We start from the raw sequence: 26,473 nt of genomic DNA, 5'->3' as shown, positions 1-26,473 counted from the left end.
TTTTCCCTCCAGTGTGAATGTCAGCCCCTCCCTTAATTGTTGTCACCTGTGTCCCCTTACCTTGTGTGTATATATAGCCTTGTCTCTCCTTGTCCTGTGCCAGTTCGTCTTGTCTCACCAAGTCTGCCAGTCATTCCTTGACCTTGCTAAGTATATTTTTGATAGACTCTTTGTGTTACGTTTTTGATAATCCTAGTAGGTGTTGTGTTTAGCGTTTTTGATCTTATAGTTTCTCAGTTTTGATCCTCCTAGTGAGCGTTTTGTGTTTTTGCTTTTTATGAAATACTTTGTTAATCCTGACCTGTTTCTGGTGTCGTGCGTTTGGGTCCTGAGCCTTGTGACATTCATAACACACTGTCATTTAACAGAACTTAATGCAGTTTGAAAATCAATCATCAAAATGCTTCCAGAAAAACAAATGACCTGGATGAAAATAAACAGGATGTCTTCAGCCTGACAGAATGATGTTAGCCTGAACTACTAAAGCCATCTGAAACAGAACGCCTACAGGCTGACCTTTGCTCTCCGGACGAGCTTCTTCCTCTGCATGGACCTCTCTATCACATCCTCCCATTACACTGTCAGCTCCACAAAACACAAAGGTGGGAGAATACTCCACTCTTAGTACTAATACTACAATGTAGCAATACTAAGCCCTGCATTCGTGTTTTACTGAATGACAAATACAAAAGTACAAGAATCATATACACTTACCAAATACTTAGCGAAGTACTGAAACTAAAAGTACAGATCATGCATAGTTCATCATTTAAAGGTTTTTACAATTTTAAACATTTAAGTAATATGAAGATGCAGAAAAATAGAAACTGCAAAGAGGAGAGTGAAGCGAACGAGGAGGAGACGCTCCCCCCACTGATCAGCTCGCACACATCTCCAGGGCCATTCAATCCTAACAGTGTTTGCACGTCTGAAATCAGCAAGAATAATGTAGTGCCATCCACATGATACATCTTTTATAAATGAATAATGAATGAACCACTCAAACAATCCAGTGTTTACACCTCTGAGGCAGCGGGACAAGAGGACAGCTTCAGTGTGAGCCGACCTCTGACCTCAGAACTTCTTCTTCTTCTTTCTTCCATTACCATATTCTTGCTTAACATGCTTTGAATTTCAGCAGAACTACCAAGTGGGAATTTCACACATCGGTTATATAACTGCTTCTCCTTTTCCAAACTGCACTTAGAGTTCTTATGTGTTAAGAACCAGCACTTAGCGTCGGCTCGGCCGTAAGGGGACGTCGAGTAAATAGTTCATGTCTCACCAACCATGCATGAAGATGAATATATTGGAAGCTACTGAGGTTATCTGAGAAAGCAAATCTATTTCAACAAGAAAGAAATCATTAAGTCACAAACAAATACTAATGTAAACTCAATCATGGAATTATCAAAATGTAAGGCGTTCAATAGATTGCAAAGAACATTTAACTTAATTATTGCCACAAAAAATGTAAAAGTGGCACAACACAAGATGACATGGAAACCACTCAGCTCTAACTCAGTGGGATTATATGGAATAATAAATATGCTCGACATGTTGCGTGTTGTTGGATGTATTGCCTGGTTGTCTGAAGTCATCCTACTGACTGTTTATTTGGTCTTCCTTCCTTTCCTTATAATTGTTTGTTTTGTTCCTTTTGTTATTTTGAATGAATGTTAATACTGTTCATTTGTTATTGTATTTTACTTTAGGTCCTTGTTTGTGTCCTCTGGCCTGTACTAAATAAATACATTTAAAAAAAAACAATGAGCTGAAGCTAATTACACAAAAACAAGTTACAAAGATATTCATTTTTTTGTTGTTTATTCACAATTGCCACCTGCTGCTCAGTTCACCTTTTATTGTAGCCTGTCGCCGGCCGACAGTTAAGAGAAATGTATAACAAAAACAAAAAGGAAGAGTTATTTAAAAATGCATCAACTGTACAGAGATAACTCTACAGAGAGAACATCAGGACGAGTGCAATGCAGCGTTTTAAAGAGATTCTGAAATCAAATCAAAATAAGTCATTTGTCAAACAAATAAAAAACATTATATTCCGCAGTTGAGATACTCTGAGGATGTCATGCAGAACCAGTGAGTGAAAAGAGTATCTGAAGTAACAAAGTACAAGAACTGTTCAACATGTTGAAAATGACTGTTACTGTGATGCAGACAGACAGTAGAAAGGATGGCAGAATAAAAACAACCGATATGAAACCCCAACTGAATCAAAACTCCTTTACAGGAAGGACATCTTACAAAGAAAGCTTAAAACCAGACCGCGCCTGAAAGTCTCAAGTAAAGCTGTACAAAATAAACACTTAGACAGCCCATGCAGAAACTCATAAATGTGGCCATACAAACCAAATGCTCTCAAATCACTTAATGCCAAGAATACAGAAATACAAATGTCTTGCTTCAGATCAGCTCAGCAGAATGTAGTTCAGAATCAGAACACCACATGTAGAAAGAACATTTGAAAATGATGAGATTGAGATGTGAACATCGATTCCACTTTCATGTCTGTGTGTTAAGTACAGACCTCAGAGACAGGAAGTGATTAGCCTAGCTTAGCATACGACTAGAAAAAGGGAACTGGAAGGGCGAATGACCTGGCCTATCTCACAACCTTTGAGTTGGATCAATAATGGTTTGCTCTTTGGTTCAAGCTACACTTCCTACCAAGTCTTTGAGGTAGTAGTTCTGTACCCCGATCACAGACAAACCAACCTGAAAACATCACCTCTCTGGCAGAGCACCTCTAATCTGAAAAATATCCCGAACCCAAGCCGTAAACCGACTGATTTGTTTACCCATGCTCCGCTTTAACAGACTAGATGGGAATCGAGGTTTATGGATGTTGTCATCACATTTTGTTTGACTTTAAAGCTAATCTTTAGGCTAATATAGACCATATGCATCCCTGCTCTAGCGCTGTATTTAAAACACCGACATTGGGGTCAATCATCTCACATCACCGATACAAATAAAGTGAAGAAAGGTATTTCCCATAATTCCTACAACAATTATTCCTAAAATCAATAAAATCCTCTTCTGTTACAGTCGTTTTCAAAGGCAGAGGTGAAAATCTTACTATTCCTGGGCTGACTGACCGAATTCCCATCCCAACCTCCTCGGGGGTGTCCGTCAGACACGACAGAATGAGCAATCAACGGGACACCCCAAAAGCTTTATGCAAAGCTAACGCTGCTAATGCTAATGCAGTCAACTCCCCAAGCTCTTAAAGCCATTTAAAAAGAGAAAAGGACCCGAAGCTGGAGCAGCAGTGGAGGTGTGATCCAGTGTGACTGAAGATAAAAAGGCACAACAAAAAGGTCCTGAGGTTCAGCAGCGGCACCAACAAGCTCGTCTCAAATGAAAACTCAACAGATTTCTCTTAAGAAAATTACTTAAAAGTGTACATCTAACCAAAAGGTAGAAATGTCCTTCCCAGTGCGACCTGGAAGAGGACGCACATGTTTTGGAACAACCTCTGTGATATATCAGCTGTGCAGGGGTCTGTGCTGAGTCTGTCGAGAAAGAGCTCTGAAAGGCCTTGGGTTCACAGATCTGCTACCACGATGCTCAGTGCCTCTTGTGCTACCGTGTCAGTGCTACTGAAGAAGAACAAGTGATGAATATGGACTTTAGGAGGATATGGAGACAGTGGCGAGGTGATACGGTAGCTTGGATCAACTTCATTTCTTGGGTTACGATCTTCTCTTTTTATCTCATCTACTTCAAAGGATCAGAGCCTATTTGACTAAGACTGTCTTCCTCCCATGCGGTACGCACGCTGAAGAGCCGCTGTTATCCTCCCGTCTGTCCAGAGGCTGCCTCCAGGTGGGACCTTGGTAACAGCCCCAGACGTGGTACAAACTGCTTCGAGTACTTCAGTTGAAGCACAATGAGGCTCAAAGTTTCAGAACGTTTAAAAAAAAAGTGCTTGTGGGGTCACCGAACAGCGCAGGGAGATTTAGTTCCCCAACTCACACCAACCCTTCACTGCCAGGAAGGACGGATGGAATTATTACAGTAACTCTTTCAGCGTTCATATGGCTGGTGAGTTTTGCATTAAAACAGACTGTAATATTTACCTTTAAATCTAGACCCTAGGCTGTAAATAGATTAGATATTTAGATCCTCTCCTGGGCCAAATAAGAAACAGAAAAACATTTCTGTCTGAACAGTAAGTGCTGTATTTATCTTTAAAACGCACCTGGACAAAAACAACATTCTCTGCTTGCATCAGAAATTAATAGCAGCACGAAACAAGAGAACACATATCGCTGCCTGTACATGGGACGGTCACTGCAGGGACCCTGAAGCATACAAAGCATGTTTGAACGGAACAGAGGAAGTAAGACGTGTGTGTGTCCTTCCTGTCACAGACACACACACCCTGTTCTCACACATTCACATTTCAGCAGCTACAGAGCCTTCCCAATATCCCTTTTTGATACTGTGGCTGAAATATTTCCCTCCCTGAAAGCGACTGAACATGGAAGATTCAAGTCCAGAGAAAAGTTGGAAATTAAAAGGAGGAGGAAGAAGAGTGCTTCCCCTGATGAGCAGAGATGTTTGGCACTTTATTGTACGGAGTCCAGGCGTGTTGCACGGGCTCTGGCTAGGTGGATGGAAGCGGGGGGGTCACATTGAGAGGGTTCAGACGATGGCGTTGGTGCCCCGGAGGCCCACCCCCCGGGCAAACTGCTCCAACAGGCCGGTGATGGCTGTGGAGGGGCTGGGGGCCGAGGACTTGAGGCCCACGGTGGAGCTGTAGGCTGCCAGGAAGACCTCCCGCACCGCCTCCAGACGGGCCTGACGCTCCGAGGGGATGGGACACCTGGGGGAGGCAAGGGGGAGAGAGGTGAGACAGGGAGGAAAGGGTTAGGGAGAGAAACTCTGCAGCAGTAGCTCAGGCTGTAGTGACTTGGATTGGGATCCTTAAGGTCATAGGTTCAAGGCCGTGAATAGACCAAGGCACTGCCGTGAGAAAACAGTGTCCGAACTTGGGACGAATAAAGTATATATCTCTAGACTGCCCACTGCTACCAATACTTGTATGGGTAAACTGCAGAGACTACATTTCACTGTGTGCACATGTGTGACAGTTTCGAAATCCCCCAAAAGTTCTATATTCAATAATAAGAAACAAGAGGAAGTCCACAAAGAATTCCGAAGAGAAGAAGAATTTCTGGGGAGGGATCCTCCTCTGTCAATCTCCCCATTCCCCCCCCCCCTTAATTGTGGGGTTAGGATTCTGTCCTAGTTAGTGCGTGTGTGTGTAGGGACAGTGTTGTCGGCTGTTCTCACTGGAAAGCCCCAGAGACACGTGTAATCTAAGATATTTGGCTGTATGAATATTGAAGCAGGATGGATTAACCCCATCATTTACTTATCATGAATCATCACACAGCTCACTTTTCATTGTCATCATCATTATGATCATCATCGTCATCATTATCATCTTCATCATCATTATCATCATCAGGCCTGCAGGATTTAGAGAAATTCACAAGATTGGGGGGAATGATCATTTTTCATTATTCTCATCATCATTAAAAGTATACATTTAAAATGATATAGGATGGACTTGACCAAATAAAGTCTGTGGAATGGATGTCCAACAAAGACTTTATCAGTCTGCCGGCACTCTACTTGTTATCATTTTTCATTTCAGTTGTTTCAGTCAACAGTATTCTATCACTGATTATATCGTTTTTTGGATAGTAATCAGCAGCAAACCGCTTCAACACGGTTTATTTCGGTTTATTCACGGCATTCATTTTGTTATTCTACAGTATTGTTGTTTTATAGTTATTTGTTAATGTAACCCAATTTGTGTTCTTTGAAATCGAAAAGGATATCGCATTGTGTTTGTTACTTTCGTTGCAGTTGTATGTCTTGAGTGTAATTTGGCGTGGCTTCCTATTTTGTATGGACATGCTTTTATTTTGAAGGAGAGTTAGCACAGTTGACAGGAAGTTGTTGTTGCTATGGAAACAATGTGACGGAGATTAACGGAGAAAAGTAATATCTACATATAAAGACGGAGAAAGTAAACGATAACTTTTATGGTCAAGTGTTAGCACCCCCGAAGAGGCCCAAGCTCTTACGTTGATATTGGAGATTTCAATACATTTTTTTTGGCAGCCGCAGTGCAGCGCGGCTGCCAAAAAAAACGAATGTCCAAATAACTAAATTGAAACCCGAATAGTACTCCAACGAACGAATATTCGGGTACAGCCCTACTGTCAGGGCCGCCTTAATGCACGGGCTGACCTGGGCTGAAGCCCAGGGGCCACGGAGATCGGGGGCCTATCATGAGCCAATCATTATTTTTTCAAAATTCACATTTTTTTCCGGGTTTTAAATTATTTTTTTTAAATAAACAAAGTCTTGGCTTTCAGAATATGAAACTTGTATTTCCAAAATCACACGATAAATACATTTTTGAAGCTTGTAAAGGGAAGAAGACACCTCTCCCTCGCCACTCTGCTGTTCTGCTGTTCCCCTCCCTCCGGCTGAAATTATGAATGTAAGGCGTATAGTAATAATAGATAACACGGCAGGGTCCGTTACAGTTTGTTTTCATCTGATTTCAAATAAACAAAGTCTTGGCTTTCAGAATATTAAACTTGTTTCGGCAAATTCAGATGATAAATACAGCTTTGAAGCTTCTTCATAATTACAAGTGGAGAACGGAGTAACTTGACGTCACAGCAGGCAGAACAACAGCCGGTGTTTCTCGTGAGTGTTTTCCCCGGGAAACAAACACGATACACACAAACGCAAAAATACACAAATGGATTCCAGAGATTTTTCTCAAAAATGTTGACTCCGAAACAGTCAGTGGGCACCACTTAACAGCCAATCAGAATGAGAATATGTTTCACATGTGACGTATTCAAATTGCGAGTGATTGAGTGACAGATGAAGGTTGTTTAGGAGAAAAAGTTTGAGAAGAAAAAGTTTGAGAGTGGCGCTCGGGAAAGGAAATTGTTGAGGGAAAAGGAGTTTCGAGACAAGCAGCTATTACAAAACATGCCGAAGCTTACAGGTTATTTTAAACCTGTAGGCCAGGATGAGGAGGAAGGACAGATGAGTTCTGTACTGAGCGGCAGCGGTGCTGGCCGCGGGGCCTCGGAGCCAAGTAGGCCGTCTGGTTCTGATAGCGATGGAGTAGCTGGAGAGGAAAAACAGACCGGAGGGACATTATCTGTTGGTAGGGATGGGTATCGTTTGAAATGTATCGATTCCGATTCCGGTTCTGCTTATCGATTCCGGTTCTTATCGATTCCCCGTTTCAATTCCAAAATTGTAAAAGAAAGAGGTCAAACGTTTAGATAACAAAAATATCTTTATTCTTTTAAGCTTTAACTGACATTTTTACAAATAAAAAATATACATGCAATACAAATGTATTGCACAATAGCTGCGCTTTATTTTAACTGAGCTATGCCTGTGGCAAGCTATTAGCAGGCATCACACTGTGCCTTGTCTTTTTCTTTTTAGTGTAGTGGAGCCTCACCTCAGAGCGTTTACTGCGACCCATCTTTGGTGTTATGAAGTGACTGAGCTCGTGAACTGTCTACGGGAGGGCGGGGGAGCCTCGCTGCGGGGCAACTGTGGACCTCTGTCGCCTGTCAGCGCAACTTACATGATGCCGTTTAAAAAAATTAAGGGCGGTGCCGGCCGTCAACGGCCCGCTGACGACCGGCCGTTCTGTGATTCTCCAGAACACACAGATCGCCTTTACCCTGTATTCCACCGGGTCACCGCGGCGCAAACGGACCCGGTGGAATACAGGGTCTACCGCGTTTAGGAACCGTTAAGCAGAACCGAAATTGTGTATTTTGTATGGATACCCGGTACCCGGCATTTTCTTATCGGTTCTCATCTGGAACCGAGTTTCGGTTCCCAACCCTATCTGTTGGAGGAGATGGAGAGGACGACGAGGACTTGCTACGTGGAGGGGAGCCAACGGCAACCGGACAAATACATGAGGGAGGCCCGATACGTCACTCATCTGGAGGAGAGGAGAGCAGAGTGGAGAAGTGCGATCACAGAGCCTGCAGAGGCTATAAATGACTTTGATTTGTTGTTTAAATAGGGGGCCTACAAAAACTATCAGCCCCAGGGCCTCATGGCAGGTTAAGGCGGGCTTGCCTACTGTACACAGGGTCAGACTGAGGAGGAAACCAATGTGTACCTACATGCAACCTGATGGCTTATTTTCCAGTTATCTAAACAAAATAAACACACCATAACTTGCTACTAAAAATAACAAGTGGTTCCTTTCAATATAAATGGATGGCTTAACATCCCCGATCTGTAGGGAAAAGTAGTTATAAGCTGCTAATTTGATCTAAACATTGACCCTTTCATTTATCAGGGGGAGCTAATTTTTCCTAATACAAACAGAAAGATACGGTTGCTAAATTATTGACAAACCCACCCGCTAAACCAGGCATGGCCCGTTGGGCTTTTGAATCCGGCCCGCCGAATATTGGTACAAAATTGTCCAAATTATAGTAAAGACCGCATTAATTTTGCCTTTTTCCTGCAATACCCGGCATTTCAGTTGATCCCACTAGATGGCGCACTCTAGACACAATTGACCTTTGCTGGAGTCTGGTCCCACACGGCAACCCGGCAAGATCAAAGACGTCACGCTTACATTGGAGGAGGTCGAGATTAACCTGAGCAATAACAGTTCATGGCGAGTACAGTGAATACAAGTTGTAACAAGCAGTAGCGCTGAGCAAAGTGACTAGAACGCGAACACACACTTATAAAAAACACTTATATAAAGTCAGGCAACACTAACCAGGCTGAGTGTGATTCTGTTTATTTGACCTTACTTTAATAACCATCCGTTCACTGTATTATTGTAGCCATCGGATGGAATCAATACATGGGCTACATGTGGCTATCACAAGTAAAATCATAACGAAAACTATGCCGGTAAAATATGCGTGTAGAAAACGGCTTATGCCACAATATGATAGCAACAAGTAGTCAAGATAGTCTGATTAGCTTCGGTTGCTATGTTAACATCACCTGTAGAATAATAATAATAATAATAATAATAATAATAATAATAATGCATTACATTTTTTATTAGAGCGCTTTTACAGGTGCTCAAAGCGCTTTACAAGTACACATTACACATATTAGACATGTAAGAGTCATTACTGTGGACATTACCCACAGGAGCAAATGCCAGAGAATGCCAGAGAAACTTTCATAACAGCGTTGTGATGCCAAACAGCGTCAATTCAGACTGAAACACATTCACTTATGGGGAATTGGGGATATGTATCAGCTGCTTGTGAACAGTGAATACTTTACAGCGGCCGCTGCCGTGTGAGCTAACCCGGAGATAACGGGAGAATACACTCCGGTAGACGAGCAGCACTGCAGCGGGCGGTAATGCCGCTGAACCACATTAATAAACAATGAACCACGGCACTCTGGAGAAAGGTATAAGGTTGGAGAAGTAGTTATTTTATTTAATCTGGCTTCGTTTGATTAAAAACGACCCGACGCAGTCCTCTATTGATGTTGTTGTGAGCGGTGTTTCAGAGAAAATCAGTGACGTAAAACGCTGTGTGGGTCATAAGAAGGCACGTAAACGGTTACGTCATGACGCAAACGATGACGCAAAAAATCATTCACCTTTGAACCTAATTCACCTTTGAACCTGCATCTGTAACACTGAGTGGACCAAAGAAAAGAAAAGTGGACAATGAGTGTATAATGAGGAGTGGACAGCTAAATATTTTTTCACCGATCTGCTACTGGCCCGGCCCGTCTGTCAAATGTTAAAACTCATAGTGGCCCCCGAGCCAAAAAGTTTGCCCACCCCTGCGTTAAACTGACCTACCTTTTCTAACAGCATTGTAAAAGAAAGCCTAGCTGGACAGGTGTGTGTTACTTACATTCGTCCACTAGGTCCTTCATCCTGAAAACTGAAGGGCAGGGGGGAGTCGTAGGGAGCAGCCACAGCAGACGAGGTGGAGGAGGCTGAGGTCAGAGGGGGGGGGAAGTGAGCGTGGTCATGGATGCTGCCACAACCAGAAACTATCTGCCAACTGCCGTACTCCGTGGAGAGGGAGGAGCCGGACCGAGGGTAGTCTGCGGCCAACCTGAGAGACAACGAGGTCAAAGAATTAAAGACAGAAGGACACAGACTTGTATTTTGAAGGCAGCTTCCAGCACAGGGAGGTTTGATATTTATGGAGACAGGTGGAGGAGTGATTGCGCAGGCAGATCTTTTTATACCAGGGAAAGAGAGGAGGTAAAAGCCATTGTTTTCTGTCAGGTTTTTGTCAAAACTGAACATCATTGGATTTAATCCCTGCGCATGATTTGCTTCCTGGTGCCGCAGCAGCAGTTTCATTTGGAGGCGTTTTTTTTGCTCATTGGTTTTTTGTTAGAGGACCAAGTGTTGTTACCTTGACAAAAACACACGCTTTGGTTGAGCACTTGGACACGGGTGAATAACTCCCCAAAACTCCACAAACTAGTCCCACCCACACAGGTTATAATATCTCTGGTTCGGCAACAGCCTGCCTCCACCTGTGTGTGAACGCTTGCTGAACTGCAGCGAGGTAGAACACTGTGCCTCTGGTGATCAACCAACATTGCTGAACACTACACTTTAAAGGGCTGAGTTGTATAGACTCACTGACCTTCTTCCAGGGACAGCCAGTGGGCTGCTGCCAGTGCGTGTGATGGCGTGTTCTGATTGGTTGGAGGAGGAAGAGCTGGAAGACCTGGCCTCACTGAGAGGATGGGAGAGATGCTCGTCAGGAGGGGTGGGTTTATTCCAAACCACCATCTGAGGGGAGGAGGTGGGGCCTTTTCTCCTGGGGAGGGAAACACACATTAGCATGACAGTGGAGCAGCAGCTAGTGATGACATTTCAAATGATAAAACTCAAATGAAGAAATCATAAAAAAGTGCTTTAAATAGATCAATGTTAATTTTGGCTGTTCTGAAAGGAAATATCTGTTAAATTGTTCAAACTTGTTTTTCACTCAAATGCGACCACTACATCTGGGGAAACAATAATGAACCTGGCGGATTTTGCTACGATGTCATTCAACACACTATGTTGGAAAGTGCACATTCCTGGAGTAGCAGAGAGTTTGTTCAAGACTGCGAGTCCTTCAGTATGGACATTGGAACTTGGCCAGTGATTGGCACTGTGATGCTGTTTTCCCTTTAAACTCACAGATCTGTTGCTCAAACTGGACTTTGATTGCATTTCATCGCCTCACTGGCAGTTGAATAACCACAGTGCCTTAACACGGGCTTACATTTAAGAGCAGGCTGACGACCTTCCTCTCAGATAAAGCTTATAGTTAGGGCTGGCTCAGGCTTGCCTTGGACCAGTTCCTAGTTAAGCTGCTTTAGGCTTAGACTGTCGGGGACTAACAGCTCTCTTCTCCTATTGCTCTTTCTCTTTATATGTATGCACTTATGTCCTGTACTTTAATAACTCAGCGGCGGCTGGACCATCATCCCTGGGCTTTTTGTGTCTCTCATTTGGCTGCACTTTTGATATCCTCCTGGATCCAACGAAACAAAAAATACATTTTGTGAGCCTATACTGACCAGCTGGAGGCCTGGGGCTGGCTGGAGAACAGGTCCACGGTGTCGGGGTTGAGGCTGGAGGCTCCGCCCCCCTCCTCAGTGATGAGGGAGAAGTCACTGCTCAGACTGGTCACACTGCCGCGGTCCCTCGACTCTGAAGTAAACACACAGCAGGGCAGTCAGTTCATTCATAAATCAACACGTGCACATTTTAATCAGAACAGGAGCTGAAGGGAAAGCAGAACATTCAGGTTCTGTCACAGACGTTAGAAACCCCTTTCGTAAATCCACAGAGGTGGAGATTTGGGGGAGTACAAGAAGTCCAGGTATGAACTCCGGAGAGCTATCAGCAGTGCAAAGAGACAGTACAGAGAAAAAGTGCAGTCTGACTTCAAAGGTTGTAACACCCGGAACATGTGGGCGGGACTAAGAACAATGACAGATTACAAAGGAGCAGCGGGGGGTGCTGCGGGACTGTCTGCGTGCGCATCTCTCCCAGATGAGAGACTGTCAATTCTATACTTTATCTAGAAAAAAAACATGAACCAAGTTAAGATGACTTGACTACCCATGATGCAACACTTCTAGATATTTCATAGGGTCTATAGTTGATTCTGTATATATTAATCAATGCTTTTTTAACAGGAACTACTGTAGTGGAGTCTATTTGTTCTTTCTAAATAAGGTCAGAAATTCTGAATGAAATGCAGAACAGAGAGGAACCAGTTCCACCAGAAGTGGTTTACAACAGAAATCTAAAGCCACTTCTTGTTGTGACATAAAGCTGGATACTGATGTAAATACAAGACTCCTTTGCAGGTTAAAAGTCTTAGGGAATAAAGGTTTGTGACGCAAGACGTTTTGGACTTAAGCCTGTGGTTTTGTAAATAGACGAAGGCTGTGTTATCCCCAGAGACTCATTGCTTTGTCTCCGGCCGACACGCTCTGCTCGCAGCCCTCTGTTATTCCTCATTGCATCAGACAGGAGGAAGGTGGCAGGAGCTCCTAATGCTGCCTCAAGTTTCTCAACAAAAAATAATGAGATGCTATAATTCGGATTGGAGATAAAACATAATGACGAATTTAACAGTTTTCCTCCCGTTTGTAACTTATAAGGACACATGTATGTAACTTATAAGGACACATGTATGGAGCTGGAAAGGAAGGCTCTCTGTTATACTGCTACCTGAGCACCTAGTTGACCAAACAAAGAAAGACACTCTACTCCATTTAAACATTATTAAAATACAATATCATTTGTTGAATGGCGGCTGAGAGGAATGGCGGAGACACACTGACTTACTTAACTGGCCGAGATCTTCCACAGTGAAATCACTGTCTTTGAAGTGGGAGTTCTTCCTTCTGTCAGAAAAAAGGATCAAATAATATTAGAGATCAGAAGTAGAGATATAACACTAGAGTGGAATCCAACAGATGATGTGTGTGTACAGAAACTGGATCTTCACTGAGTTTCACAACAGATTATGTACACATGAAGAGTAATGAACCCACCTCTGTTTCTTAACAGCTGAGAACTTCTCTGAGACAATGTGCTTCAAAAAATTGAAGCAAAAGAAGAAAATCTGAGGGAGAAAAAACATGTTGGATCAGAAGGGAAACAGAAGTGAATCCCTTAAGATAGAAGTTCCCACAATTAGCAAAAGCGTGATACTTGTACCTATAAGACGGTAGTGGTGGTCTAATGGATAGTGAGGTGCCCTCACTAGCCCTTAGTTACTCCAGGGAGAATGTCCCTGTAATCGGTCATTGTAAGTCGCTTTGGATGAAAGCGTCAGCTAAATGAAATGAAATGTAATGTATACCAACAAGATGACTAGTTGTAGTCATTGTTCTACGGAGACGACTCTTGGTTAAGATGTTGACATTTCTTCCACTGATAGATTTCTCCCTCAGTGATTATGGGCTATTGATATAAAATGACTATTAAAAAAGCTATTGTTTGTTATGTTAATTGTTGTTGAATAACCTCTGGTGTTCCTGTACATTTAGTCTGACTAATACTAGACTCTTTAGACCAACATTAGGGGATAGTACTGAAGAATATGATATATTGATTTTTTTATTTGACATAAACACATCACTATATGGTTATGTTATGGATCTCCTGTATTTATTTGATTTTTTTGCAGAATTGCAAACACACATTTTACAACAGGACATCTAACGTGTAAAATAAATCAGCAAGGGCCCTGTGGTGGGCGAACTGTGGATGGTGTCATATCTTAAACTTCTGTAGTGAAATATCTTGTTACTTCGAGACTGACATGCATGCCAGGCCATGAGATAAGTCAGCCAATCATTGGTCTGTTGGGCAGAAAATGTTGTTGACTGAATTATTATTATTTAAAAAAACAAAAACAAATACTAATTTAAATCAAACACATAGCTATAAATAGTAAAACCACAGAAACAATAACAGTAGTTCACAGTCATTCCTTATTTTCTTCTGAAGCTGTTAGTGCAGGTCATATACAATGGAAACTATTTTCAGTCACCATCAGCCACAATAACTGTGAAATGTGACTCTTGGTGAAAATACAAAGGAAAAACAGCTCTGCTATGAGAGCATGTTAGCATCTACTGCCTCCTGCCTTTCTTTCAAGAGGCAACCCTTTTTCTGGCTGCCCTTTGAAGAGATGACAACACTTCAACCTTAAAGCTGTAACTTCCTGTAGAGTTAGCTCACAGCTTAACTGGGTTTCCTTTAACAGCTAATTACAGTGTTTGACAAGAACAAATGAACTCTATATGAACACTGTTCTGAGACACTTATTTGGAATTTCAAACCAAGGGATCACATTGTTTTTGCCTATCCATTTCATTTGTGCTGACATATGCTAATGACATAATATCTCTATCATAACTTCCTGTCTTCAAAAACTGACTGATGACAAATGTTTGTTAACATGCAAAGAATACTTTTGAAAGTTGTGGTACTAATATTTCTGTGTTTCTGCCAGTATTCTTTCTGTAAATACAAGCTTTATAAGCAGAACCCAAACATTATTTGGATAAACGTACCTCCTCCCCTTTGGAGAGTCGATCTGGCAGCATATGACTGGAAATAGAGAGAGGAAAATGTTCTGTGTTATATTCCAGCTGCATCTTATCCAGGTGAAAAACACCACCCCATGTTGTGCAGGCGATGATGCATGCATAACGTTCAAACATGAATGAATCTTTGAAATGAAACCTGTAATAGTAGAGGGTTAGGGTTAGGTAGGGTATAGTAAGGAATAGTTCCAGTAAGTGTGACTCCTCTGTGGTGCCCAGAGTGACGTGCCCTTGTTAAATGCAACACTTTTTCTAATATAATTGTTCAGAGTATTGGTAGAATATTGGGGCGGCAAAGCAGGTCTCAGAAGTTGGTATCTTTAAACGTCAGCATGTAAATCAAAACTCTCTGAAAGAAATTGAAAAAAAAATGTATTGAGGAGGACTAACCCTTTGTTTCAGCCACTCAAGGCATTAGTCAAGGAGATCACTGGGTGTGCTTAAGGGAATTATAGAAACAAGATGTATTTGTTCCTCTTTATCATTAGACTACTTGGTACACGCTTCCTCTTTCTTGTGTTCTGTCTCCTCTCCTCTTTGCTCCTTTTGGTGAGGCACTGCCCTCATTTCCCATATGTAAAGGAACTGAGTGGAAGGAAGCCATCTCTCTTTGCTGTCCTGACTATCACAACTCAGTTGGTTTTTATTGAAGTTACTTTTCCCTATATTTTGAACTTGTTTACAAATCTTGTTTTTTTTCTCCGTAACACTGCTGATCAAATGAATTGTTCAGAAAGTGCCCGTGCAGAATCTGCTACACTCTCTTGAGTGATTACAGATATTCGGTGCCACAGAACGTATTTATGGGCAACAAAAGTATTGGACTACACCTGGCTTTCAAATATGATTCAGTTGTGACTGATGAGGAGAAGAGCGCTCACTTCAACTCTCTTACACACCTTCTGCTGTACAAATGTCTCCAGGGGCCAGCCTCGGATATATCACTGCATGGTCGAGATGGCAGAGAGGGCTTTCTACAAGACTGCCTCAGATGAGCTCTAATTGGTCATATCACACCATTAATTATGAACGGAGAAGCCCAAGAGAGGGTGGTTGTGTGTGCGAGTGTGAAGATAAAAGATAAGCCAGAGTCGTCTTAATGTCTCATGTTGTCCCCCCCTCCCTCTCTCACTGCTCCATTAACCTCTTTCCAATGATGCGTTACAGAAAATAAACGGACGTCACAGATAGTTGCAAATGCACCTCTAAAGTATTTATAGCAGCTAATGCGCCGACTTATGGCTCACCATGAACTCATGAAATGATGATAGTGTTATTGTAAATGACTATTTTACCCGAAGAGGAACCAGTCGTAAGCGATGGTCAGATACAGGATCTCTGCCGGCTGCAGGCTGGCGTGCACCGCGCCATCCTGTGGAAATAACATGACGACAATGAGCCAAAGTCTCAAACATCTTAAAATCAAACCCCAGGAGCCAATCATGCACATGCAGCTCCGACAAGCAAACTGCAGTTATTATTCTGTGTGAAAAGGACTCCGTATGTGGTCTGCGGTTTCATCAGAAGATCCAAGTACGGACCCGTCTCCAGAAAGGCATTCAATATTTATGACACAAGGGTTCTATTTTTAATAAAGATGAATACAGAGGAGGCTAATTAAAGCGCATGTTTGAAATGGTAAACTAGTTGCATGTGAAGAGGAGTGAATGAGGAGGGGGGGGTTCTGTCACTGACTGTTGGAGCTGCTGGGTGACACCGGGGGAGAATGAAGAGATGAAAAGACAGAAGGAGGACTTACTGCCCACAGGGAGAGCCTGAGCAGGGACACAAACAGAGGTGTCCGGTCCCAGCCTGATATGCAGTGCACCAGGAGGCCGCTCTCATCTGAAACACACAGCGGCACTTCAAACACCAGCAGCATCATCATGAAGCTTTACAATAGACACTCAAGTGGAGTGGACATGGACATTATAGGAGTGCTCTGTGTGAGTGCAATTGTTAAGTTTTGGCTCTTATTAGTGTTGCTTCTTTCCTCACTCTTTATGCAGTTCATGGTTGGTTTTCATAACATTCATTATGTTTGCATGTTACTATCCTCATTTAATAAAGATACTTTAAAAACAGACTTACTGTTACATTTTCATGGGTTATAGTATTATATATGTATAATTTGCACTGATTTATCAGTTCATTTATTCATCATTCCTAGGTTGGGGGAAGAGTGTGGGAGATACGGGAACACAAGGTCTTTAGCCTTTACAGACCATTTACATGCACAAAAACCTATAGAACACACCACAGGAGGGAAAACCTCAAAAAGCAGAATAGGGCCTCTTTTTAAATACTTTTTGATGTCACTGTGAACAATGAACCAAGAACAATTCCACAAGCTGTTTTCCCGCTATGCAGATCTGCGTGGCGTTAGAGGCAGGCGCATTTGGTTAATTATTTTCAGAAAATACATGTTATCAACTATTTTGAGATTTGATATTACAATATTACTAAAGAAAGTTTCATAAAATCCTCCTTCCTAAGTCCAAAGCCTTTTTAAGACTTATTGAAAGACTGATGTTAAACATCAGACCGTCATTAGTGCGAAAGCTGTGCAACAGCATTCCACTATAGTTCTTCCGTTTCTTTAATCATCTTCTTCTTATTATTATTATTTCAACCAATATTTTGCCGTTGAATAACTTCAGCATACTTTCAGCTACAGAAACCATTCAAATATCAAAAATATTCAGCCTTTTCAGCACATGATGGGAAACTTTCAACTTTTTCAAAATATGTTATACTTTTTGAAATATTCAGCTTTTTAAACTCTTTTAACATGTAACTCAATGGGAGGAACCTTCAAATCCTCTTTTACCTACACCGTGCGCCAAACGCTACTCCTTCCACATACTTTGAGCTACAGAAACCATTCAAATATTAGAATGTTCAGCTCCTTCAGGACAGTGCTATGACTTTTCTTGTTTATGACATTTAAACTTTTTGAAATATTTAACTTAGTTTGGAGCTCGGTAGAGAGGCCTTCTTCAGATTTTAACATTAGTGTGCAGCTCGTTAAGTCTAGAGTGCTTTGATCTCAAAACAGAGTGGAGGAGAGCTTGAAAAAAAACGTTTTAAACCTGCCATAACTCCCAAACCCTACACTCCTTGGACATCATTTTTCTTGAAAAACATAGGAAAACCTCTCCTACGTTGAAAAATTAAACAAAATGCCTCTTGAGGGCATGAAGTGACAAAAACTTTCAACATGTCTCCATTAAGGCCCATTGTAAATTCAGCGTGATCTTTCCTCACAGCACCAGCTGCACACCTTTAGTAAATCTGCCAAAGATGCCCCATTATTGACCCGAAAGTACACAAAAAGCACACTTCAGACGCTCAGGGTCCTTGACATGCTTCACGCGTTGACATTTTACCGAAAGCAGCTACTGTTTTTAAAACTATAGTTAGAAATGTAAGAGGTTTATTTCTCATTCAGAACAATGGAAAGGCTCTCCTTTCACAGCACATCTCCATGGAAATCTTTGATCTCTGGGCTCACGTACACAGGTGTTTGATAACGTTGTCACCATGGTAACCTATGATCTCTGGGCTTACACACACACACACACAGGTGTTTGATAACGTTGTCACCTCAAACACAAAGACTGGAGTTTAAAGACTGTCTCAGCATATTATTTTCTGTCTGATGGAGACTTCATACTGACTTCAACACGTTCCACATATTTTATACATTATTGGTGACGTTTGGTTTTAGTTCAAAAGTTTGCAGTTAAAATATTCTGATATTTCTTTCTCTTCTTAATACACATTCATTCACTACTACTTACATTTAATATTTAACTCCTATTAACTTATTCAGCTATTTCAGGACATTGAGGCTATACATTTTGTTGTTTATACCTTTTTTAAACCTTTTCTTTTCTATATTAAGCTTCTTCACTATTTTTCCTCCTCTTCCAGTTTAACATTTCACTTTCAAGTTTTCGACAAAGTCATTGCAATGCATTTGAGCTGTAACAATTTGATTCAAATCATTTCACTTTTCTGCTTTTCTCCGCTAAGTTCAGCAACACACATACTTGGTTTATGTAGTTAAAAGCAGCTACCATTCAGCTAATACAATATTCTGCTTTTTCAGCTAAATTCAGCATCAAATGTACACAGTTTACAGCATTCGCACGCATTTTCAGCAGGAAATGCATTTTCTAGTTTATTCTAGAATGCGCCCATCTTCTTAAGGTAGTGGTTCCCAAAGTGGTGGGCGCAGAGGCATGACAGGGTGGCGCGCGAGAGACCAGGAGGAAAAATGGTTATTACAATTTTTTTTTTAAAAGATTAAAAAAAAAGAAATCATAATTTCAAAAATTATTGCTTCTAAAATAATATGATACAGTACTATTACGTCTGGGTCTCTGCGTTTCATTAAAGCTCGGCTCTGTGTGTGTGGAACGAGCCATTTTGTGTGCGTGCGCAAGAGAGAGAGAGAGCGCACCAGTACCGGAGATCGTAGTTGTTAGCTTCTGGTGCTAGCGAGCTACGCTAACAGATATAAAGAGTTTTTTCAACAACAAAGTGGAGGAGAGTCCTCTCCTGTCAGACTGAGAGACTCAGTTAACTAAAGGGCTCTCTGAGTGTTTAGATAGTTAACTTTAGTCTAAGTTATCTCAGTGGGTCTCAAACTTTTTGGTCACGATTAATGTAAACAATTATTTCCGAGGCACACGTTTATATGATCATTATAGGTATAAAAAAATAAGAGAATAAATTAAAAACAGGTATGAAATACTATGACATTAAAGCAAGAATAAAGTTTAAAAGGGTGATTTGTAAAATATCCATAAAGAAAAAGTAAATCTGTTTACAGTTCTGTTTCATCTGGGTGTTGAGAGATGTATCCATAGATCTCTTCATTTTGCTCTCAAAGTGCACCAGATTGATGCTTTTAACTTCAATATTTAAAAATAAATCTTCCCGGTGGAGCTTGCCCCCGGACCCCCCCTATGTTAGGTCCACACACCACCTATAAAAATAGCACTTTACCCCTGCTTACACCTATATGCCTCGGGCCTTCATTGTAACTGTCACACTGTGTATTTGCGTGGGGAGTGTTGCAGTAGAACATTCCACTGTAGCGACCGGTACATTAATGGGAAACCCTAAATGTTTGAGCACCCTCTATGAAACGTCAAGCTACCCCACAGCACCCCAAATTAAATATCTAGCGCCGCCACTGAGCCTGACTATTTGTGTTGCGGGGGTCCGACTTATTTTTTTCTCCAAAGGGGGGGCCTGACAGAAAAAGTTTGAGAACCACTTTCTTAAGGTATTTATTAGCTCTCGGCCAAAGCAATCCCCAAACATTTTAAAGAGCTGCATTAAAGGAAACATAACCATACACTTCCAATGATGTGGCTACAACTAATGATTATTTGCTCGACTGATGGACTAAACATTTTGTTGTTAAAAAACCCATTACAGTTTAGCAGAACCCTAGGCTACATTTTCAAATTGATTCTTATTTCAGAGCAACATACCAGAAACTACTGACATTTAGTTCATTATCATAGAATGACTTAAATAAGATTGTTAAAGGAAGGATTTTAAGGCCTTACTTTAGTTTCTGCTCGCTTAAAATGTGGCTTTTATTATTCATTGTCTTAACTAATGATCTATAGAAGAAAAAAATAATGAAATCATGCATTAGTTCAAATGTTCTCATTTTTATCCCATGACAGTTACAATCCTAAAGCTGATACTACATCAGAAACAGTACCCACCATCACTGTTGATGATGTGGAGCAGCATCTTCAGGTAGTTCTGGGTCTGCTCCACCAGGTCCCACGACTGAAAGAAGCACAAGCAAACAAAAGACAATACATGTGATAAAAAGAAGAGAAACTCTTAATGGAAGAATCTTGTAAATTAATTATATAATGTTATATAATATAGAATGAAAACATATCAATAAGAAATTATAAACAAGTGAATATCTTTGACATAAGAAGAAAAATTGCTGTTATATTCTGTCAGCTTGTTTTACCCCTAATTACAACTAGAGCTGTCAAATCATCCTGTTAACTTGGATAATTTATTCAAATTAAAAGCATGTTTAAATATTATTTTATGCTTTGTGAATGGATTATTATACTGCCTATTGTTGAATAACACCGCCAGCATGATTTAGATGCATTCATCACAAAACCGGCAATTCATTAGATTCCCTTTTAATTACTTGACAGCCCTTATCCTAACACAAGTCCAACGGTTATTTGTGGTCGTCTATCGTTGTATACACTTCCCCAAAGTTCAGCCTTACATATGATAGTTTTTGGGGTGCTGACTTCAAGTTGTGTGGGTTTGAACAATGTGTGTTTGAGTCAGTGAGGTTTAAAGCTCTGCACTGGGACTTTTACTGGATGTGAAGCATGACTAAAGCACTTTACAGGATGGACAACAGATGGCACTCACACACCACAAATACAAGAGTAAAGAAGTGAGTCACAGCTGGTAGAGTGGATGCAACAGAGTGAACACATTAGAAGAAGAGTAACCTGGTATCGAGTCCAGTCAATGTTCAAGTTCTGAGTAAAGCCCAGTGGGATTGTCAAAGGAGCGTCCACATAGTCCTGAGAGTGGAGACACAGAGTCATCAGGTGAATAAATCAGAGCCGAGCTACAGTACAGTCAGAGAACACACTCTCTACTCTCTGTACCTGATTCCAGTTGAACACCAGACCCTCCGCTGTGTAGTCTCTGTCTTTGTAGTCCTTAAAAAACTCACACCCTAAAAAAGAAACACATTCAGCACACTTGGTCAGGAGTTAAACTGAGGCTACAGAATGTGGCCCTGTTCTTTCAAATCCAAATGATAAACAGTCTACTTTGTAACTTTGAGGTATAGCTGATGCCAACTACTATTTTCTCTGATGCAAGAAGACTTTTTGCACACAAAACTGTTCTAATGAATCCTGTTCCATGTCTTTCAAAATTGTGTTGAGTCAGATATGATTGGTTTCCTAAAGAAGGCATTTGACAGTCATTTTAACAATGGCTTTGGATTCTTTAAAATCATATGATCATGAGGCAATGTTGACAGTTTACGTCATTTCTTCTCCTTTCTTGTATGAGTGGAAATGTGCAGGATTTGTTTTATTTTCTTATTATAGAGGCCTTCTAGTAGTCTTATTACTTGGCACACAGCTACTGTAAGTTATTTGTCTCTGCATTAAACTAATATCTGCTGATAAACAGTATTTGACAGGACAATTTATTGTTCAATCTTTAGTGAAGTGAGTGAGCGAAGTGACTGGTAGTTTACCTGGGTAAGGCACAGAGAGCAGGGTGAAGTCTGCATAGCGTTGGGCCTTGTCCGCCTTCTCAGAGGACGTCACACTGCAGGGGAGAAACAAGGTGAGCATCCATGGGCACTGCAGTATATGAAGAGACAACACTTCCATATAATACCTTTGTTAGGCCAAAATGGCTTATCATTCGGTCTGCATGATTTGAAATTAACCAATTGCGTTTATTTTTGACCGATATTATGATAACGATATAGGAGGGCATGACCATTTTTGCATCAATATTCTCATTCATCATTGAAAAATACATTAAATGATCATGGTGTGATTTTTTTAATGAGGATCTGTGCAAAACAAATCTGTTCTGTTAAGTACGTCTGGATATTGTGACGACCCCTGCTTTGAGGTCTCCTGTGTTGTGTATGGCCCTTTTATGTTCCTCCTCTGCTTGTGCCCACACTGATTGAGGACACCTGATTCACTGATTGAGGACACCTGACGGCTGGCACCGGAGGATTAAGAGGCCTGAGCCAGAGCCTCGATCGCTCTCCCCCCAGAGGACCGGACCTCCGAGAGCAGCGTCGCTTTTTTCGCTTATTCTTTTTTGCCTTGCCCTTTTGTTTGTTTTTTGGCCACATTGAGTTTTGCCAAATAAACACATTTTCCTATACATATTCTTGTCCTTCCCACGCTTTTTGTTATGGCCAAGAGCCAGGCCATGACAATATCTATGCAGCTCCTCAATACTTCATTTAAAATGGTATTTAAATACATATTTAGCCTTTAACAAGTATTGTGCCTACTGCGATTTGAACATTGGACTAGTCTATTTTGCAATATAATTTTGATGAGTTGTACACTCCTACTACTAAGCTACAGCAGAATCTATACGTATTTTAACCCATATGCACTGAGCTAAGGTTTCAGCCTTAATGTTAGTGTTTTCTTGAAATAGTCATTCATATACAGTAGGGCAAAAAAGTATTTAGTCAGCCACCAATTGTGCAAGTTCTCCCACTTAAAAAGATGAGAGAGGCCTGTAATCTTCATCCTGGGTACACTTCAACTATGAGAGACAGAATGGGGGGAAAGAATCCAGGAAATCACATTGTAGGATCTTTAATGAATTCATTGGTAAATTCCTCAGTAAAATAAGTATTTGGTCACCTACAAACTCCACTATGGCCAAGACCAAAGAGCTGTCAAAGGACACCAGAAACAAAATTGCAGACCTGCACCAGGCTGGGAAGACTGAATCTGCAATAGGTAAGCAGCTTGGTGTGAAGAAATCAACTGTGAGAGCAATTATTAGAAAATGGAAGACATACAAGACCACTGATAATCTCCCTCGATCTGGGGCTCCACGCAAGATCTCACCCCGTGGGGTCAAAATGATCACAAGAACAGTGAGCAAAAATCCCAGAACCACACGGGGGGACCTAGTCAATGACCTGCAGAGAGCTGGGACCAAAGTAACAAAGGCTACCATCAGTAACACACTACGCCGCCAGGGACTCAAATCCTGCAGTGCCAGACGTGTCCCCCTGCTTAAGCCAGTACATGTTCAGGCCCGTCTGAAGTTTGCTCGAGAGCATTTAGATGATCCAGAAGAGGATTGGGAGAATGTCCTATGGTCAGATGAAACCAAAATAGAACTTTTTGGTAAAAACTCAACTAGATGTGTTTGGAGGAGAAAGAATGCTGAGTTGCATCCAAAGAACACCATACCTACTGTGAAACATGGGGGTGGAAACATCATGCTTTGGGGCTGTTTCTCTGCAAAGGGACCAGGACGACTGATCCGTGTAAAAGAAAGAATGAATGGGGCCATGTATCGTGAGATTTTGAGTGACAACCTCCTTCCATCAGCAAGGGCATTGAAGATGAAACGTGGCTGGGTCTTTCAGCATGACAATGATCCCAAACACACCGCCCAGGCAACGAAGGAGTGGCTTCGTAAGAAGCATTTCAAGGTCCTGGAGTGGCCTAGCCAGTCTCCAGATCTCAGCCCCATAGAAAATCTTTGGAGGGAGTTGAAAGTCTGTGTTGCCCAGCGACAGCCCCAAAACATCACTGCTCTAGAGGAGATCTGCATGGAGGAATGGGCCAAAAATACCAGCAACAGTTTGTGAAAACCTTGTGAAGACTTACAGAAAATGTTTGACCTCTGTCATTGCCAACAAAGGGTATATAACAAAGTATTGAGATTAACTTTTGTTATTGACCAAATACTTATTTTCCACCATCATTTGCAAATAAATTCTTTAAAAATCAGACAATGTGATTTTCTGGATTTTGTTTCTTCTCATTTTGTCTCTCATAGTTGAGGTATACCTAGGATGAAAATTACAGGCGAACTTTAAGTGGGAGAACTTGCACAATTGGTGGCTGACTAAATACTTTTTTGCCCCACTGTAGGTATAGGTTGGGAAAAACTAAGAGACAACTGCAAAATTTAAAAATCAAATTTTTTATATTTTTGTTATTCTCTTAACTACCGACAATTTTTCAGCAAATTTCCAAATAATAATATTGGCATTTAGAAAATAAAAACTGGTAAACTAACCAAAATATATCCACTGGTTTCAGACCTTGAATAATAATAATGCAAACAAAAAAAATCACAATATTATTGTTATAACTAAAGAAGAGTTTATAAATCAATATTTAGTGGGTTAACCTGATCTACAATCACAGCTTTCATGTGTGCAACTTGGCTAGACTATTCTGCTCCTGGAGGAAGATGCACGCAGTTCTGCTTGGTTTGATGGCTTGGGAGCATCCATCTTTGTATCTTGATGATTCCTGAGGTTTTTAAATGGGCTTCAGGTCAGTCAAATGTTCATATATAGAGGCGAAGTTCCTCCCTTTCCGGGGGAGCTCCATGGGACCCCATTTCGGAAAAATTATGTATTGAAGTCAATGGAGAGAGAAAGTTTATCTTTCTCTCCCGTTTGAATTGTGCCACGAATGATGTTTGCCAATTTAAAAGATAATTTTGCAAGTCAAAAAAATACAAATGTGTCATAAAACGGTGAAGTAACACTTTTTTTGTGTGAACCGCTCAATGAACTACATCTCCCGTTCTCGCACCACACACCAAGATGGCCGTCACGTTGGAACATTTCACTTCTTTCTTTCAGAATGAGGCGAAAAGTATTAAAAGAGGTGAAAATCACTCCAAGTCTGGGCACGTTGAGAGCTGTACATACACACAAGGGGAGTTAGTCGGTTCCGTAAGAGCCTGCATGAGGGACCGGGACTCTGGGATTTCTAGTCTTTCTCGTTGCGTATTTTTCATAGTCTTATATTTCAACAGTTTTACGACAAACTGTGACTTTTTTGACATGGAAATGATCTTTTAAGATTGACAAACATCAATTCGTGGCACAATTCAAACGGGATCGAAAGATACGTTTTCTCTCCCCATTGACTTCAATACATACTTTTTCCCAAATAAGGTCCCATGGACCGGAAGTAGATGGGCGGGACTTCACCTCTATTGTTTCTCGCCATTCCTTACATCTTTCTTTCGTTTTCCCAAGTATTTTCACTGCTCTTCTGACATACATTTTTTGTCAATAAATGTGTGAGCAATACTACCAGCTAAATATTTTCCACATGTAACAGCTGATCAACAGCTACAGTGGATTAGCCTTTAAAATACCAAGAACCCTGCAACAATGATTACCAAGCTCTGTCTGTATACAGAGCAAGATACAATGAGCAAATCTGAAGCATCCCAGATTACACACAATCACAGCACACTGTATACAGCCAGTGTGAATTTAAAGCTAAATGTGCAGAAACATCGAGCCAACACAGAGGGACTGAGTCTGTAGTCTGTCATGAAGTGTCTTTCTACAACATGCAGAGGAGGCAGGGACAGCCAGAGAGAGAGTAGCCAGTGGTGTTCCTTACTTTAGGCCAAACTTGACCTTCTTGTTCTCCACCATCAGGTCACAGATGTAGCGGACTGAGAGGTAGCGTAGCAGCTTAATGTCGTGTCCTCGGACTTTGTCAAAGAGCTGCGAGTCCCCGTTCCTGAGGAGGAGGGAAATATACGAGGAGAGAAAGATTCATTAGAAAACTGATTTTCTCTGGATAGATGTCTTACTTTGATGAGAAGTCTTTCCGGCAGCATTCATCGGGCTGGTTTTTGTTGTCAGTGATTCGCTCCCAGAGAGACATGTGATTACCTGACTGCACTGTCATCCTCTGGGACCTCCTCAGACTCTGTCCACGTGTCATCAGTGCCCCCTGAAGAACAGAAGCATACAGGAGGTCAAAGTCAAGCCAATGACACAAACTGTAAATCACTCAAACTTACAATTATTGTTAGGGCTGCACGATTTGAAAAAAATAACCAATTGTGATTATTTTGAATGACAGCAATTGCAAATATATTCATGATATTTGAGGGGTTGGATGTTTTTGCGTCAATATCCTCAATGTGTTTAATATATATATAAAACTTGGATCACAGTTGGATTTTCTAAATATCTGTA

At 41.2% G+C, this 26,473-nt stretch overlaps 1 protein-coding gene across 2 annotated transcripts in view; it reads right to left on the bottom strand.

The window, feature by feature from the left end:
* Positions 1-1,810: 1,810 nt before the first annotated feature.
* Positions 1,811-26,473, bottom strand: part of mtmr14 (myotubularin related protein 14) — a 34,578-nt gene continuing 9,915 nt past the window's right edge. The window contains exons 5-20 of one of the 2 annotated variants that reach the window (XM_034220739.1): positions 26,165-26,225; positions 25,887-26,009; positions 21,983-22,056; positions 21,378-21,448; positions 21,216-21,290; positions 20,442-20,508; positions 16,448-16,533; positions 15,984-16,060; positions 14,656-14,692; positions 13,126-13,196; positions 12,917-12,975; positions 11,635-11,767; positions 10,707-10,883; positions 9,954-10,160; positions 5,431-5,502; positions 1,811-4,852 (exon numbers count right to left, since the gene is read on the bottom strand). In XM_034220739.1, the coding sequence (XP_034076630.1) occupies positions 4,672-4,852; positions 5,431-5,502; positions 9,954-10,160; positions 10,707-10,883; positions 11,635-11,767; positions 12,917-12,975; positions 13,126-13,196; positions 14,656-14,692; positions 15,984-16,060; positions 16,448-16,533; positions 20,442-20,508; positions 21,216-21,290; positions 21,378-21,448; positions 21,983-22,056; positions 25,887-26,009; positions 26,165-26,225 (1,571 nt within the window). In that variant the 3' untranslated portion in view covers positions 1,811-4,671. The remainder of the gene's footprint in view (positions 4,853-5,430; positions 5,503-9,953; positions 10,161-10,706; positions 10,884-11,634; positions 11,768-12,916; positions 12,976-13,125; positions 13,197-14,655; positions 14,693-15,983; positions 16,061-16,447; positions 16,534-20,441; positions 20,509-21,215; positions 21,291-21,377; positions 21,449-21,982; positions 22,057-25,886; positions 26,010-26,164; positions 26,226-26,473) is intronic. The other variant, XM_034220740.1, reaches the window with a different exon arrangement.

The sequence above is a fragment of the Gymnodraco acuticeps genome, unplaced genomic scaffold, assembly GCF_902827175.1.
Source record: "Gymnodraco acuticeps unplaced genomic scaffold, fGymAcu1.1, whole genome shotgun sequence".
NCBI classification, from domain to species: domain Eukaryota; kingdom Metazoa; phylum Chordata; class Actinopteri; order Perciformes; family Bathydraconidae; genus Gymnodraco; species Gymnodraco acuticeps.
The sequence above is the reverse complement of the archived record's forward strand: the minus strand, read 5'-3'. Positions and strand labels throughout refer to the sequence as shown.